Raw genomic sequence first — 17,622 nt, forward strand, 5'->3', positions numbered from 1 at the left:
GTGGGCGAAGGGGGACAAAGGTGAGGCCCTTACTGAGGACAGAGCGCTCTGCCTCCGACAGTTGAAGGTCGGAGGGGATGGTAAAGACCCGGCACGGATGAGAGCTGGGATCAGAGGGGGAAGGGGGGGAGGCTGGGGGTGTCAATGGAGAGGGGAGGGTTGGGGTGAGAGGAAGATGGAGCCTCTGAGGGCCCAGGAGCTGACGGTGGGGTCTGAGGGAGACGGGGCTGCGGAGTGGTGGTGGGGGAAGGGGAGACGGGAGTCACAACAGCAGCACATAAAGACCCGGCTTGGAGTTCAAGGCTGGCGTCGCAGTTGGTGGTTGCGCGATCGCTGTGAAGGTGTCCATGGTCGTTGCTGGAGTCCGGGTTTTGAATATGCTCTGAGGTGTTGGAGCCGGTGAGATCAGTGGCAGGGGCTGCAATCTGAAGTTCATGCCTGCTAGCGTCGGGGCCGGCGGGCTCTGGAGTCCGTACATGTAGGATCTTGCGATCTTTGCCTAACATGACAAAGTCAAAAAAAACGGCGATTGCAGGCGTGAATGCGACGGAGGATGAAATAACGGGTAGGACCATTACAGACGGCGAAGAAAGTGTCCCGAAGGTGTGGAAGGGTCTGGGATAAGGACACCAAGTACCTCCTCCTGGCGGAGAGAGTCGCCTTCAGAGCTTGACGGGAGAAGCGGCGAGAGGCAGAGTCAATAAAATGTGAGTACCTGGGATCCTCAGAAGGTCCAAATTGAGAGGCTTGGAAACGAATCCTAAAGCCAGCTGGAGTAAGTTGGCAATGGAGGCACGTTCCAAGAAAGGATATATGGCTGTGAACACAAGTTGTGGACACAGCTCAGTCCATCACGAAAGCCAGCCTCCTCTCCATGGACTTTTGCCTCTGCTTTCTGCTGCCTTGGTGCTCGGTCAAGTGATTCCAGTGTTTCATTTAACACAACAATCCAGTAATTGTTTCCAACAGGGATTTGTTTTCCCTGAAACTCCACAACTCCCCTAAGATGGCGGCGTGCATGGACGCAGCGGCCCCTTGGGGAGTGATAAGTGTATCTAGTGTTTGTTCTGTTTGTCCTAGACGCATAACATACAGTCGGAATATGCTCGTTAACATCAGGGCATGCTGTGTCGGAAAAACTGACGAGTTCCGGTGTGACATGGACAGTTTACGCCGCCACGGACTACTATCCGCCACCAAGCCGGCTGCTTCCCGAGGGAGGAGGAAGCGAATGCACTGTGAGAGAAGACAGAGGAGGGGTAAGAAGGCCGGCATCCATGCTCGGCTAAAAGCTAACCCCAGCAGGCCAGCGGTACCGTCCCTCTTGCTCTCAAATGTCCGCTCCATCAACAACAAGCTGGATGAGCCGCGTCTGCTGAGAGAAACACGCAAGGAATTTAAAGACAGCTGTGTGTATGTCTTAATGGAATCCTGGCTCCATGACAACATACCGGACGCGGCGATACAGCTAGAGGGAATGGCATCGTTTCGTGCGGACAGAGAGGCAGCTAGCTCTGGTAAGGGCTGAGGAGGAGGTCTGTGTGTTTATATAAACAAAGACTGGTGTGTGAACGCTACAGTAGTTGCTAAACACTGCTCACCGCCGGCTGAATTTCTCATTGTGAAATGCCGGCCGTTCTATCTGCCGAGGGAATTCACCATCATGCTTGTGGCAGCTGTTTACGTAGCTCCCAGTGCCAATGCTAACGAAGCACTGGGAGGCCCACATGAAGCCATCAGTGAGCTACTGACTACACATCCTGACAGCTTTGTGGTGGTTGCTGGGGACTTTAACCACACCAGCTTAAAGACTGTTTTCCCCAAATTCCGGCAATATGTGGATTTCAAAACCAGGGGAGACAACACACTGGACTTGGTTTATAGTAACACACCACGGGCATACAAAGCAGCCCCCCGCCCCCATCTTGGTCACTCTGACCACATATCTGTCATGCTAACACCAGCATATAAACCACTGTTTAAACATGTGACAGCAGAGAAAAGAGAGATAAGGGTCTGGCCAAAAGGAGCAGCCTCAGCACTACAAGACTGTTTTTTGCACACATATTCACAACAGCAGCCTCCTATGACGACCATACAGACATTGAGGAGTATGCGGAGGCAGTCATCAGCTACATAGCCAAATGCACAGAGGATGTCACTGTAATGAAAACCTTCACTGCACGTGGTTATAAAAAGCCATGGATGACAACAGAGGTGCGTTCACTACTGAAGGCCCGTGACACAGCCTACAGATCGGGGGACAGGAGCGCGCTTCGCTCAGCCAGGTCTGCGCTTTCACTAGGGATCAGGAAAGCGAAAAGGGCCTACGCGGGCAAAATACATGGGCACTTCTGTGACACGGGTGACACCAGACGGATGTGGCAGGGAATTAAAGCTCTGACAGACTACAAGATCAGGCAGAAAACTGATGACAGCGACGCCTCTCTTCCAGACGGGCTTAACAATTTCTTTGCCCGCTTCGAAGCATCAAACACTACAGCAAGGGGGAGAGCCAGTCCCTTTTTACCATCTGACCAGCCGGCTCCAATCATTGATCCAGAGCAAACGCGGAGGACCCTTGCCAGGGTCAACCCACGAAAAGCGGGAAGTCCCGACAACATCCCTGGACGTGTGCTCAAGGAATGTGCTGATGTATTAGCAGATGTCCTGACAGACATTTTCAACATCTCCCTTAGTCAAGCCATTGTCCCCCGATGCTTCAAAACCTCCACAATCATCCCTGTAGCAAAGAAATCAGTTGTAGCCTGTCTGAATGATTACTGTCCTGTTGCCCTGACCCCCCATAGTGATGAAATGTTTTGAACGGCTTGTCAAGCCTCATATCACAGCCAGCCTCCCCTCATCGCTGGATCCTCTACAGTTTGCTTATCATCCAAATTGCTCTACGGAGGACCCAATATCCACCACACTGCACACAGTTCCCTCTCACTTGGACAACAAAGACACTTATGCCAGAATCCTGTACATTGATTTCAGTTCAGCGTTCAATACCATCATCCCGCAGAGACTAGTGGAGAAACTGTCGCTGCTTGGCCTTAGCACTGCCATGTGTCGCTGGATTCTGGATTTCTTGACAGAGGGACCACAGTCAGTCCATGTTGGCAGGAACATCTCTGACTCCATCACACTGAGCACTGGATCCCCACAAGGCTGTGTGCTTAGCCCATTGCTGTTTACACTGCTAACACATGACTGTGCAGCCAGATTCAAGGAGAACCTGATCATTAAGTTTGCTGATGATACCACAGTGGGTGGGGCTCATCAGCAAAAGTGATGAAACAATGTACAGGGAGGAGGTCAAACACCTAGAGAGCTGGTGCAGGGATAACAACTTGATGCTTAATGTCACCAAAACCAAGGAGATGATCATCGATTTCAGATGATCTCAGCATCAGCATCAGCGGCTCCACAGTGGAGAGAGTGGAAAACATCAAGTTCCTTGGGGTGCAGATCTCGGACAATCTCACCTGGTCCAGGAACACCACTGGGATTGTGAAACGGGCCCACCAGAGATTGCACTTTCTGAGAAAGCTTAAACAAGCATCGCTCCCCACTAACATCTTAACTACATTCTACAGAGGCGTGGTTGAGAGTGTGCTGACCTTTTGCATCGCAACCTGGTACTCTAGCTGCAGTGCTGTCAACAAAAAAGCCTTGCAGAGGGTGGTTAGGGGAGCAGAGAAGGTTATTGGGGTCTCCCTACCTTCTGTCCAAGACCTCTTTCAGAGTCGATGCCTCCAGAAGACACGGTACATCATTAAAGACCCCTCACACCCTCTCCATGAACTGTCTGTTCTTCTGCCATCAGGCAAACGTTACAGGAGCATCAAAACTAAAACCACAAGGCTACTAAACAGCTTCCTCCCACAGGCAGTCAGACTGCTAAATAGCTGCTCTACCTGACTCTGCTTTGGACACTTTTAACTTGCACTGGACACTTATAACTTGATTTTAACTGACATGTGGCTGTTGTGTTGTACTATTTATTGTTATGTTTATTATTGTGTTGCATTTGTTATGTTATGATTGCACTGCTCCTGAGAAACGCTGTCTCATTCTGCCCTGCAGAGCTGATATACGGTTAAAATGACAATAAAGTTTTTTGAATCTTGAATCTTAGTCAACTGCCATGGTGAGGCTTGCACCTCAGGACTCCATTTACCACTGAGCAATGGCACTGGCGAGACACAGCGACACCTTGTGGTCAGCAAACAAAACTACTAACTGTTCTGTTATACTTTTTCTGGACTACGATCGCTGCAGTCCACAGCCTGTAATTCCCCTTCGGGAGTTGTGCTTTTGAAGTGTCTGAACGACCTTGCGCTTTTGCGGTGTCCTGGGCGATTCAGCAAACTGGACTGGCGAGAGTGCAGATACAGCCATGGCAGCCATTGCTGAAGCGGACTTGGGGCCAGATCGAAGTGGCGGAGCCCAGGCCTGAGAGCGGAAAAAGATCTAACGTTTCGCCGATTTATCCGCCAAGCCAGGCTTAAAATATGGAGTCGTTGAGGCTGAGTGCGAAGGACAAGCCAGTGTTCAGCCCTGAGAGGCTTTATTCGACCCAGCACTGAGATGGTTCCGTGGCTGTGGCCTGCTACCATTGGCACCCGGCTCAGCACTGAACTGACACTTTAGCTGTGGACTGTCTTTCAGCGACTCTATGATTCACATCCTGTGTGTTGTTTGTTTATTGTTTGCATAATGTGTTCTTATTTTGCAGTTGGGTGTTTGGCGGTCTTTGTTGTGTGGGTATTTTTTAGTGAATTCTATTGCTTTGTGGCTGCCTGCAGGAAGGGTTGCATATATACTTTAATAATGTACTTCAAACTCTGAGCTATCACCATATCTTGGACTTGGTCCTTTCCTCCGAGTGTAACCTCATGTGACTCTGCAGAATATTTTTATTTGCTAATACTGCCCATTATGCTGGTGGTGCTTAAGGCAGCAGTGAAGCACCTCCATCTCAGGGCTTCCTTAATCATCTCAGTTTTCACTACTGTCAGCCATACAAGTCCTGAGTGGAGACTCGGGAATACCGTTGCACTCAGTCAGATGTAGAAGAATTCTTCATTGCTGTTTCCATTTATATAAAGAAAAATTACTAGTCAGGGTTGTTAGCCCTGAGCTGAACCCTTGAACCTGGAGGACTGGTGGACCACTTGGTCTGGCCTCTAGCCTTTGACCTGTTTGGCATGGGTAACTCTACCAGGGGCCAAAGCACAAAGCCCTGATTCCAGCCAACATGGCTGTCCGGGTCAGTCATTGAGGTACACAAATCTCTAACCACGACAAGGTTGTGGACCTCTTGGAGGATTTGATAATACTCCAGTAAGAGGACAGGAGACGGAGTCCAAGTTGCTTATCACTGTGCCCGGAGGGTAGACGTGTGTGTGTGTGTCTCTTTTTCACTGATGTCGAAGGATGTTACCAATGTTCTGTGTTCATGGATTTGGACTTGTTCGGTTTTATGGTTTTCATATTCTGTGTTTTTGCCTGTTATTTTTTTTTGTGCGGGGGATTGGTGGTTTGGGGTTCGATGTTCTTGTTGCGTTTCGTGCGGGGGAGGGGGTTTTGGGGTGGGTGGGGTTGATGATTGTGTTGCCGTTATTTTTTTGTGCACTGGAGGGGGTGGGTTTGCTGCTTCTCTCTGAACTGACTTCCATGTTTTTTTTTTCTTTGTTGTGTGGCTATCTTGAGAAGAAGAATCTCAGAGTTGTATATTGCATAAATTAACCTTTGAACCTTTAAAGGATTTTGTTTTAACTAAAACAAGCTTTTGTATATTATTGCCCTCCATTGGTGATGTGATGCTTAGGGAGAAGAGATTAGCTCAGTAAGTTAGAGGGTTTCAGTAAGAGGTAAGGTTGGCTGGCCTGCAATGTCTCCAAGATGTGGCCTCGGTAATGTTTTGCAGGTTTGACATCGAAAACCTACTAATGTTTGCCTGTCCTCTCGTAGGTGAAGGACGACCCTATTCTGCAACGTCCGATGTCCTTTGGGAGTTTTAAGCAGCTGGTCGAAGCCTTTACAGCCAACGTTGAAGAACAGATGGAAGATCCAGCCACCAGCCCTGAGCTGACAAAGATCGCACTGACCATGGAACTTACTCGGAGGGTGGCCGGCATCAGTAGTCACCCAGTGCAGCAGCTGATGGGATACACTATGCAGTACATGGACATGTTTGTTCCCTGGCTGCAGGAGCAAGGCGGATGGGTGAGTGCACGTGCCCGTTGCTGAAAGGACACCTCGCTTACAGTGTCCAAGATCCCAGCAGCTGATTCTCATTTTCCAAAAAAAACAACCAACTGCTTAAAGTTTCCAATTCCTCCAGCAACTGATGAGTTTTCATAAGCAAGTTGACTGTGGCAGGCAGCTTCCCAGGCAATGCCTATCTAGTCCTTGCCCCAAGTCCACTCCCACACTCCCCGCTCTGGGATACATCGGGGCAGTACATTCTGGCCCAGCGAAGCTTCTGCCCCAATTAGCTGAAGTTTCATGGAAATAGTTAAAAAGGTATAAAAACTACCACTTAACTGAGTAACAAATTATCTACTTAAATGAAATACAGAACAAATTAGAACACTACGAATAGTACTACAGTGCGATAAAACTGTGTATTAGTTCCCGATAGCTATCAATGGAGGAATTCATCTAGTGTATGCTGCTGTGTTCTTTAGATCAACTGTAAGTGAACAAAATCAGCGCAGACACCTAGTGCAGATAATTGACTGTCTTCACACAATTTTCAGGTTCTTTTGGGGTTTCTTTGTTTTGTGGTTGCCTGTAAGGAGACGAATCTCAAGGTTGTATAATACTTGACAGTAAATACATACTTGCATACTTTGATGGTAAATGTGTGTGCCTTATGAGAATAGGTTGAGTGAACTTGGCCTTTTTTCCTTGGGGTGATGGGAGATGAGAGGGGACCTGATAGAGGTGTAAAAGATGAGAGGCATTGATCATGTGGATAGCCCAGGGCTGAAATGGTTAACATGAGGGGTTATAGTTTTATGGTGCTTGAAGGTACAGGGGGATGTCAGAGGTAAGTTTTTCACACAGAAGGTACAGGGGGATGTCAGAGGTAAGTTTTTCACACAGAGTGGTGGGTGTGTGGAATGTACTGCCAGTGATGGTGGAGGCGGATACGACGGGGTCTTTTAAGAGACTCTTGGACAGGTACATGGAGCTCCGAAAATAGAGGGCTCTGTGGTAGGGTAATTCCAGGCAGTTTCTAGTATAGGTTACATGATCAACACAACATTGTGGGCTGAAGGGCCTGTAATGTTCTAAGATCTAAATGTACTTTGAACTTTGGTTCTTGCTATTCCTTTGAGATGTCCTCAATATCTATTACTTTGACCAAACTGATTATCTGTTCTGATATTTCTAAGTGACAAAGAAACACCTCTTACATGGTTCTTTATTTTAATATGTTATAAAATGCATATAAATACATTTTATTTAGAGATACATAATGGTAACACACTTGAACTGACCTCCCATACGCTAAACAATGAACTTCGGATCTGCTCACCCACCTTACATGTTATTTATTGACAAGCTCTGCACTTTCTCTGTAACCGTAACATGATATTCTGCATCCTGTTTCCTCTTTAATACCACGATTGAATTTTCAAAGTTCAAAGTAAATTTTATCCTCCAAGTACAAGTATGTCACCATTATACATTTTCTTGTGGGCATAGCCAATCAATCTGTAGAGTAATAACCATAACAGAATCAAGGAAAGACCACCCAACTTGGGAGATCAGCCAGAGTGCAGAAGACAACAAACTGAGCAAATACAAGAAGAAGAAATAATAAATAAATAGGCAATAAATATCAAGAATATGAGATGAAGAGTCCTTGAGAGTAAGTCTACTGGTTGTGGGAGCATTTCAATAATGGGGCGAGTGAAGTTACCCCTTTTGGTTGAAGTGCTGAGGGGTAATAACTATTCCTGAACCCGATGGTGCGAGGCTATCACCTTCTAGCTAGCCTCCTTCCTGTCCCCCACTCCCAACTTTTTATTCTGGCACATTCCCCCTTTTCAGTCCTGAAGAAGAGTCTCATCCCAAAACATTGACTGTCTATTCATAGATGTTCCCTGATCAGCTGAGTTTCTTCAGCATTTTCTGCGGGTTGCTTTACATTTCCGGCATCTGCAGACTTTTCGTGTTTGAGGTATTTAACCTTAGCTGTTTTTTTTCTCGTTCCTCTAACAGAAAATGGTACTGCCCTTGGATGACTTCTCCGAACAACCGATAGACTGACTTGAGCCAGACCCAGGGAACTAAGATGAAATTCGGGCAGTCCTACAAGTTTGCCCTCGGCTATTCAAACAAAGAAAAGAAGCTGTCTTTTAAAGCTGGAAAATGCCAAAGACATTCAAATAGGTTTCAGCCATCAAACGTGCGAGTGGGTAGGTGACTGAAACCAAACAGGGTGGGGGGGGGGGTGGAGAAACCAGCTTCGTGTGGGACTGTCACAGAGACAGCTGGTGAAGTTGTGTTTGTTGTTATAAGCTGTGGTAGAGTCTGTACCATTGAGTGTGCATGTTTTTTTATGCACTCTTTTCCATTCTATCCTTCTCTGGGAAAATCCAGAGAGGGAAATTTCCGTCCTACTGATATATACGGTAAAATTCCGGAGAATCTGCTCTCTGATCATTGTCAAATCCCGGAGATTCGGCACCTGTTTCTCTTCAAACTCACCGGGTTCACTGGGGGTGGGGAGAGGGGGTTTATTCTGTACTGTACACTCAGTGTCCACTTTATTAGGTGGCGGAGTGGACCTGGTGTATAGTCTTCTGCTGCTGTGGTCCGTCCACTTTGAGGTTCAGTGTCCTGTGCGTTCAGAGGTGCTCTTCTGCACACCACTGTTGTAACACATGGTTATTTGAGTGTCTGTCACCTTCCTGTCAGCTTGAACCCATCTGGCCATTCTCCTCTGACCTCCCCTATCAACAAGGCATTTTTGCCCACAGAACTGCTGCTCGCTGGATGTGTTTTTTTGGTTTCTCGGACCATTCTCTGTAAACTGACGATACTTGTACATGAAAATCTCAGGAGTTCAGCAGTTTCTGAGATATTTAAACCATCCCGACTGGCACCGACAATCATCCCACAGCCAGGGTCACTTAGATCACATGTCTTCCCCATTCTGATGTTTAGTCTGGACAACAACTGAACCTCTTGACCATGTCTGCATGCTTTGATGCATCAAATTGCAGCCACGTGATTGGCTGATTAGATAGTTGCATTAACCAACAGGTGTACCTCATAGAGGGGCCACTGAGTTTAGAACATTATTTCTCTCTTTTAAAAGAAAAAAAAGTTTTTGCGTATTAATTGGAATAATATCCCGTGGTCCAAACAAAATGCCAGTTTGGAATTTCCTTACTGTAGCAGATTAATGGAGTTTTCCTGTATATCCTAATTTCTGAATATGAAAATTTATGAATACCATAGAGGATATCATTGATTCAAGGAAAATAGATGAGTATGGAGTCAGTGGGGGGGGGAATGTACCTGACAACCTTGCTCAGAAATCTACCTCATTCTCACCTACACTCTTCATGATGCATGCATTGTTTAAAATGTAAAGGATTGGCCATTTAAAGTTTTAATCTGTTGATTTGATTCAGTAGCCTGTATTATGTAGCTGTACATAACAAGGTTTGGATCACGTTGATGGTCTGTAACTTTAGTGGATGTCCATGAGTAAATCAAACTAACTTCAGGAAGATGTACCTGCCCTACCTACTGACTGTTACGCTGCTGGCGTTTCGGGCAGCAATGAGAGTCCTGCAGCCCTGGCGGTGTTCAGGGCTTCCTTCATCATGTCAGTAGCTTGGTTTTCATGACACTTAAGGCTGATTTATATTTTTGCGTCAACTCGCGCTGTAGGTACGGTGTCACCGCGAACCCTACACAGGGCCTACGGGGATCCCTACGCCGTAGCCTGACATGCACCTCTCCCAAAATGTAACTACGTGTCGCGGCAACACAGACTGCAACAACAATGATTGGTCCGCTTGGTAGCATCGCATTTCCTCCTACGCTGCAATAGCTTCCCATTGGGCGACTGAAGGGCAGGGAAGGAACTCTGGCTGCAATGCTTTCCATAAAGCTTTACAGACCTCCGAAATTATGGAGGACACATTTTGCTTTTACAAAAAAAGACGCTCGCTTCTTGTTTACCCCGAGAAAGACTACCATGACCATGAAGCCTTGCGTGGGCAGGTGTGTGCGCATGCATGATGTGCGCGAATTGCAGAGCGACATAGACACACCAACGTACAAGTATAAATGCTCACAACGCACGTAGGCCACTTGCGTTCATTTGATGCACAAGTATAAATCAGCCTTTAGTCATGCAACTCCTGAGTGGAGACTCAGGAGTACTATCGCACTCAGATGTAGAGGACTCTTCATTACTATCTCTAACAATTTTGTTTTACCAGTCAAGGTTGTTAGCCCTGAGTTGAACCTCCAAACCTGAAGGATTGGTGGACCACTCTTAGTCTGGCCTCTACCCTTTGACCTGCTTGGCATGGGTGACCCGACCAAGAGCCAAAGCATAAAGCCCTGACTCCAGTCAACATTGCCATCCAGGTCATTGAGGCACGCAAACTTCCAAACCCTATGACAAAGTTGTAGTCCTCTTGGAGGTTCAGGAAGATGTAGGTGGTTTTTAAGAAGTGCCTGATGTTTTTCTTATAATATACTTTCATAGGCCAGTGGGGACTTGCACTAATGATACAACCAGTCAGAATGCTCTCCACCACGTGACTGTAGAAATTTGCAGCAGTCTTTGGTGACATACCAAATCTCCTCAACTTCTAACAAATTTCTCAATTAGTGCGAGTGTCAAAGGTTCCAGAGACAATGGGGTTGACTGGGAGCATAATCAGCCATAATGGAATGGTGGAGCAGACTTGATGGGCTGAATGGCCCTACTTCTGTTCCTATGCCTTATGGTCTTATAATGGGCCCACTGATTGAAAGATGAGTAAGGTGAAACTAGTGCCATATCTATACGTACTACCTCCTGTGGGTATCTGTGGCCAAGAGGCTCAGTAGTCCAATATGATTGTAAAGCAGAATAGCATCTAGAAGTATCAGTGAAAATGCATTGTAAGTGAGCATTCTGAAACGAGTGTGTATCATCAGATTGAGATGAATGTGTTCTCCCTCCCTGACCATTCTAGTCATAGTCTTCCCCTCCTGTCCCGTGTATAAATGTGGAACCATTATTTGCCCCATTTGTAGAAGAAAATTATGTTCCCAATGGGGAAGCATTTGTGGAAATCAGTGCTGTGCTCCCTGTCCTTTTGGACAAGCTGTAGATCCCATATTGGGAAATGGCTACCTAAACTAGGCTGGCTTGTACAATTTTATCTTTGGCATGTGACTATTGAGGTCAACAACTAACTATTCAGAAGAGCAGTGGATCATTGGTGTAGACTACCTGGCCTCATTGTAGATGGCTGGTTCAATATTGTAGACAGCACCTCAGTATGCAAGGGACCTTGTTAGCTTTCTGGGCTGTTGGACTGGATAATCTTTGTTTAATTCTTGGTGTGTACCTGAAGCTAAGGGTTCCAATCCATTGGCCAGTTGCAAGGAGTTACCCTACAGTGCAAGGGAAAGGGGTGGTCTTGCAATATGTCCAGAAATTTAGTTAGTTAGATCCATCACCCCCTACTGGGACAAAGGCCGCTAACAGCAAGAGTCCTCCACCCTGGGCCAGCCTTCAAGTTGTCCCCAGGTGTAGCCCATCTCCTTGGTGCTAGCTTCATGGTCACGTTGCCAGGTGTTCTTTGCTGGCCGCTTTTCTGCTTCCCCTTGGGATTCTATGTTGGCACTTGCCCGGTGACATTGGTAACATGGTTTACACAGTGTGTGTCCTATCCATCCCCATCTTCTCTAATTCTTCTGTTGCTCGCTGGTGTGTTCTCTGCCGCAGATCAGTGTTGCTGATTACTTCTGGTCAGTAGGTCCAAAGGATTTTTTCTCAGACCGCTACTAATAAAGGTCTGCACCTTTCTTGAAGTTAGTCCATTCTCCAAGTCTCTAGCCTGTACAGGAAAAACTAACTCACCTTGGAGTTGATAGCCTGATCTTATTGCGCTGTGTTTTATTTGAGCTTGGTCCCAGCTACTGCTCGGGATTTGGAATAGGAAATGCAGTACAAGATTGCGTCCGTAAATATATCTCCTCAGAATATCCCTGTAAGCACTCAAGGAATGCTCTTCTTCAGTTCCCTGATGCCTTGAAGCTGACAAAGTTCTCTCGCTTCGACTAGAGGTAGACTGAAAGGTAACTATAATGGACCTCCAGGGCAAGATCGAATGTGGAACGGGTAATCAGTCAGACACTAGGCAGGGGCTAGTGCAGGGGGTGGGGGTAGAATTGAAACCTACTATGAAGTTTATGCCAATCGAACAGCCTGTGAACACCTAGTGTGCAGGGCTCAGGAAAAGGCAGAATTTTAGACTGTGGGTTCATGGTGCCATATTGAATTCACGCACTTTGGAAAACAAAGTGATTTTAAAACGTCCAAGATGTGGACAATCTTCTACAGACTCCTTGATTGTTGACCACCACCATAAAATTAGATAAATAGATTGCTTTATTTTATAAATGATAAACAATATGTTTCTCACATGTTAACTGAAGGGCTATGAGCTCTGCAGTGATGTTCTGTAACTTGTCTCTGGTAAGCAGATCTAAGTATGTGAGATTATTTAAATGTCTTTTTTGTAAATTGTAAAACTAATTTATAATTTTATTAAGTATTGGACATTAAGCTGTGATTGCTCTGGGATTCTCTCGGACCTGCATGCTCAACTCTTGTGGGGCATATGTATTTTAGAATGTTTACGGGAGAGAGTTCTTCGAAATGTCATACTGTATTTTGTTGTTTCCCCTCCGCGTCTTATGGCGCACTGGGTGACAACCTTGTCCATCCTGTAGCATCTGTTTGTGTTTTTTTTGAGGCCAAATTGCTAGCTCAACACTCAACGTGACACGGATGGGAAGCGTGCAAGGAGCTGGCCGGATTTGAACCCGAGACCATTCGGCCCAAAGTCCAATTCTGATGCCACAATACCACCGGCCAGCTATGTCATATTTTGCAAAGAACTTTAATAAGTTTTGCATCAGCTAGCTACGGTAAAGTCTGTCTGGTCATTTATTTTTTTTAAATTTAAGCATTCTTGGTTGTGCGTCTGATGGCTCAGTAGCCGAAAGCTGCATAGTGGACCCCGATCTGGGAGGGATGTGGGGGTTTTGCACTCTTATCGATTGTGGCTGGATTAAGACCAAGATATGAGACTAACTCCGATGTTAGTGCAATTGACAAAAGTTGGTGGGAGGGTGGGTGAACAGAGGAAAAGATGCTTTGACCCCTCTGATCCTCGGACTAATGTCAGTCGGGGTTTGCTGGACGGTGCAGTTAGAGGGACCTTTTCCGTCCGGTATCCATGAACAAGTAATGTGAGAGGCGAATGAGCTGTCAGGTGTCTCATTCCCTGCCGATACGTTGTCCATTTTAATTCAAGATTGTTTAATGGCATTTCCAGTACACGGTTGTAAAAGATAATGAAATAATTGTTACTCTGGATCTGATGCGGCCCAAAAAAAAACCGGAATAAATATCAATACATTATATGTGTGTCCATAAAGTGACGCTAGGCTTCTTTTGGTAAATGATGTAAGGGAATGTGGGTCTAGGGGAGCTGCTGAACTATCATGATGTAATTAGGTGACAAAATGGACTCCAGGGCCAAGGTATCTCCTCCACAAAATGGCTGGTGCGCCAAAAGTCAGCCCTTGTTCATGGAACTTATTAGCCCTCTGGGGATTGAAAAAAATGAAACAAATGCCCACGAGAAAATGAATCTCAGGGTTATATATGGTGATGTATATGTACTTTGATGATAAAATTTACTTTGAACTATGAAAACACAGAGACACAAAGAGGCAGCAGGGATGATAAAACTGCTGGAAGAACACTACAGAGATTCATGGAAGGGAAGCAATGGTTGATGCTTTGAATCAAGACCCTGCATCAGGACTGAGTGTGTGGCGGGAGGTAGCCAGTATAAAATGGAGCGAGGGAAGGGTAAGATGGGTTGGTGGAACCAGATGAGGGGGCATGAAGGGCAGGTCATCCTAACCCTCTTTCTCTCCTCACCCTTCCAAATTTTTGCAGAAACCCTCTCTCCATTGGTTCCTTACTGCTGTCTTGGTGGGGGAGGTAGTGCAGATAAAGTCCCACTACGTATTAAATGCTCCCAATGGCGTGTGCCTCAAATGGCCTCTGACAACCAAGTCCCACTCCTGGCCTTCACGTGTGGCTTGGCTACCAAGCCTGGTGAAACCATTTCCGCTGACAGGAGAAGAGGCCAAGGCTGGTTACTGGCTTCTTAAAACCAGTCGCTTCTGGCAGATGGGGCTCATCAGCTGAGGATGGCAGCTCTTCGAGGAGAAGGAAAACTCTGATCTCAAACCTCTGCTGCCCTGCAGCCTTACCAGGCTTCGGGAGTAAACCAGGGGGAAGGTGTGTGGTGAGGGAAAGGCTGCTGCATATCATACTGCCCTGCCGATGCAACCGATGGAGGGCCTCAGAGGACGCTCTCCAGGACTCCCCGGTTTACACACTCTGCTCTGTCGCCTGCCTCCTGAGGAGGTGCTACACTTCTTCCTCACACCCTACTCTCTCACCAGCATCCAGGGACCCAACCAGCCCCAACAGGACAGGCAAAGGTTCACGTGCACCTCCTCCCATCTGGTTTAGCCTTTTGTCGCTTTTGATGTGGGTTCCTCCGCGTCGGCTACCCTGAACTCCTGGATTCATGACATTTCCACTCCCCTGCCCACTCCTACACCAACACGTCAGTCCTTGGCCTTCTGCCTGCCACAGTGAGTCCAAATACAATCTAGACCTCTTTTTTTTTTAATGCCATGGACCAATACCACTAAGCAAGCAGTCTATGGACCCCAGGTTGGGATGTCCTGACCTGGATGGCCAACACCTTCTACTCTGCCTAGGTAGTCTACAACCCAAGGGTATGAACACGAGAGGTTCTGCAGATGCTGGAAATCCAAAGCAACACACACAAAATGCTGGAGGAATTCAGCGGGTCAGGCAACGTCCATGGAGATGAATGAAGAGTCGACGTTTTGGGCCAAGACCCTTCATCGGGACTGGAAAGGAAGAGGGGTAGACGCCAGAGTAAAAAGGTGGGGGGAGGGGAAGGAGGCTGGCTGGAAGGTGATAGGTGAAGCCAGGTGGGTGGAAAAGGTCAAGGGCTGGACAAGAAGGGATCTGATTTGAGAGGAGAGTGGACCATGAGAGAAATGGAAGGGGGGGGGGCAGATATGAAGAGAGAAGGGGTGGGGTAAAAAAATGTCTGGAACTTAGAGAAATCAGTGTTCAACCTATCATGAAGCTTCTCACTTCATTCCCTCCCTCACCCACCTGGTTTCACGTCTCATCCTCTAGTTGTCCTGCATCCTCTTCCCTCCACCATCTTATTCTGGCATCTTCCCCCTTCCTTTTCAGTTCTGATGAAGGGTCTCAGCCCAAATTGGCATCTGTTTATCCCTCTACATAGAAGCTGCCTGACCTGCTGAGCTCCTCTGGCATTTTGTGTGTGTTGCTTTGGATTTCCATCATACCACTCTGGTATGAATACTGATTTTTTTTTTCAATTCAAGATATTTTTTCTCTCCTCATCCAGATTCTGTCACTTCCTTCCCTCCCCCCCCCCCTTTTACAATACTGAACCGTTTTGAATCAATTGGAAGAAGGAGGCATGTACTTGGGGCCAATTGATCACGCGGTGAATCAATTGGGCCTCCTACACGCAGACGGCTCTCTGTTTACCCCGCGGGCTTTTGAGTGCGCACATTTTTGCCTCAGTGAGCTCGGTTTGTCGGTCTCACACTGTAAGATGCCCAGTGTGTACCATCAGTGACATGACCCTGGGGTGGGGGCCAAGCTTCTAATCATACTCTAATCGTTTGTCATTCTTGCTCTGTGTGCATACATGACACACCCCTCCCTCTGCCGTTATTAACCCAGTTTCACACCCCCTTCCCACCTGTCTCTGTCCGCCCGTCGTTGCACCACGGCAACGCGGCGGTTAGCGCGACACTATTACGGCTTGGGGCACCGGAGTTCAGAGTTCAATTCCGGCGTCTTCCGTAAGGAGTCTCTGCATGTCCTCCCCGTGATCGTGTGAGCTTCCTCCTGGTGCTCCAGTTTCCCGCCACAGTCCAAAGACGTACCAGGTGGGCTAACTGGTCATTGTGAATTGTCCTGTGATTAGGTTATGACTAAAAATCTAGGTTGCCGTGGCAACATGGCTGAAAGGGCCTATCCCGTGCCGTATCGCTAAATAAAATAATATTCCTATCCTTAACTGATTCCACCAATCACCTGCAAGCTCCTGTCTTGCCCCTCCCCCTCACCTCTTCCCTCAAAAACCAGGAGTTTCCAACCTGGGGTTCACAGCCCGCTCAGTTTCTCAGTAAACTAAGAATCCATGGCATAAAAAAAGGTTGGAAACCCTCAGTCCTAATTCAGGGTCAACCAACAAAACATCAACCATCTCCTACCTCCAGGGATGCTGCCTGACCTGCTGAGTTCCTCCAGCTATTTATTTTGTCCCCTTCAAACAGCAATGGAAATCTGGGCAAGGTCTGATGCAGTCTTACACTGTAAGCTTTTTATAATCGTGTCTGTCTATGCAAACCAGGAAGCATTGAAACATTTTTCTAAAAAGATTTTGCTGGGGGGGGAAGGGGGTTTTTATATTTATTGTTTGAAGCTTTAATAATTAATGTTTGTAAAAAAAATTTCCATAATTAAACTTGTCTTAATATAAATGAGTGATTTTGTTTTAACTGGAAAAAATATTAACTTTGTGGTTAGCGTAATGCTCTGGCGATCGCTGATCGGGGTTCGTTTCTAAATGCCATCTATAAATTTACTGACCACACAACTATCGTTGGCAGAATATTAACAGTGACAGTACAGGAGGAGCGTTGTAAAATTATTGGGTACCCGCCTCCGTCGTATCCAAGACATCTTCAAGGAGCGGTGCCTCAGAAAAGTGGCTTCCATCACCCAGGACATGCCCTCTTCTCACTGTTACCGTCAGGAAGGAGGTACAGAAGCCTGAAGGCACACACTCAGCAATTCAGGAACAGCTTCTTTCCCTCTGCCATCTGATCTCTAAATGAACATTGCACTGAACACAAGCTCATTTTCTCTTTTAAAATAGTGCAAAATCTTTTTAATATGCTTACTGCAATTGATTTACTTATTTTTCTTTATATACCTTGTATTGCATTGTGCTGCAATAACATATCATACAAAAATGTTTTATATATTATAAAACAAATCTCACAACAATTGCCAGTGATATTAAACCTGATTCTTCTTGCTGTTGCCATCAGGACAAAGGTACCATCACAACCAGGTTCAGGGACAGTTATCATCCCTCAACCATCAGGCTCCTGAACCAGAAGGGATACCTTCACTTGCCCCATCACTGACCTGTTCCCACAACCTATGGACTCACT

General features: G+C 46.6%; 1 protein-coding gene across 4 annotated transcripts in view; it reads left to right on the forward strand.

The window, feature by feature from the left end:
• bcl2l12 (BCL2 like 12) overlaps positions 1-17,622 on the forward strand; it is a 59,317-nt gene that overhangs the window by 40,900 nt on the left and 795 nt on the right. For 3 of the 4 annotated variants that reach the window (XM_072271508.1, XM_072271510.1, XM_072271509.1), the window contains 2 exons: positions 5,983-6,237; positions 8,248-16,860. In XM_072271508.1, the coding sequence (XP_072127609.1) occupies positions 5,983-6,237; positions 8,248-8,295 (303 nt within the window). In that variant the 3' untranslated portion in view covers positions 8,296-16,860. Of the gene's footprint in view, positions 1-5,982; positions 6,238-8,247; positions 16,861-17,622 lie in introns of those variants that run through there. The other variant, XR_011887698.1, reaches the window with a different exon arrangement.

Source organism: Mobula birostris, chromosome 11, assembly GCF_030028105.1.
Source record: "Mobula birostris isolate sMobBir1 chromosome 11, sMobBir1.hap1, whole genome shotgun sequence".
NCBI classification, from domain to species: Eukaryota; Metazoa; Chordata; class Chondrichthyes; order Myliobatiformes; family Myliobatidae; genus Mobula; species Mobula birostris.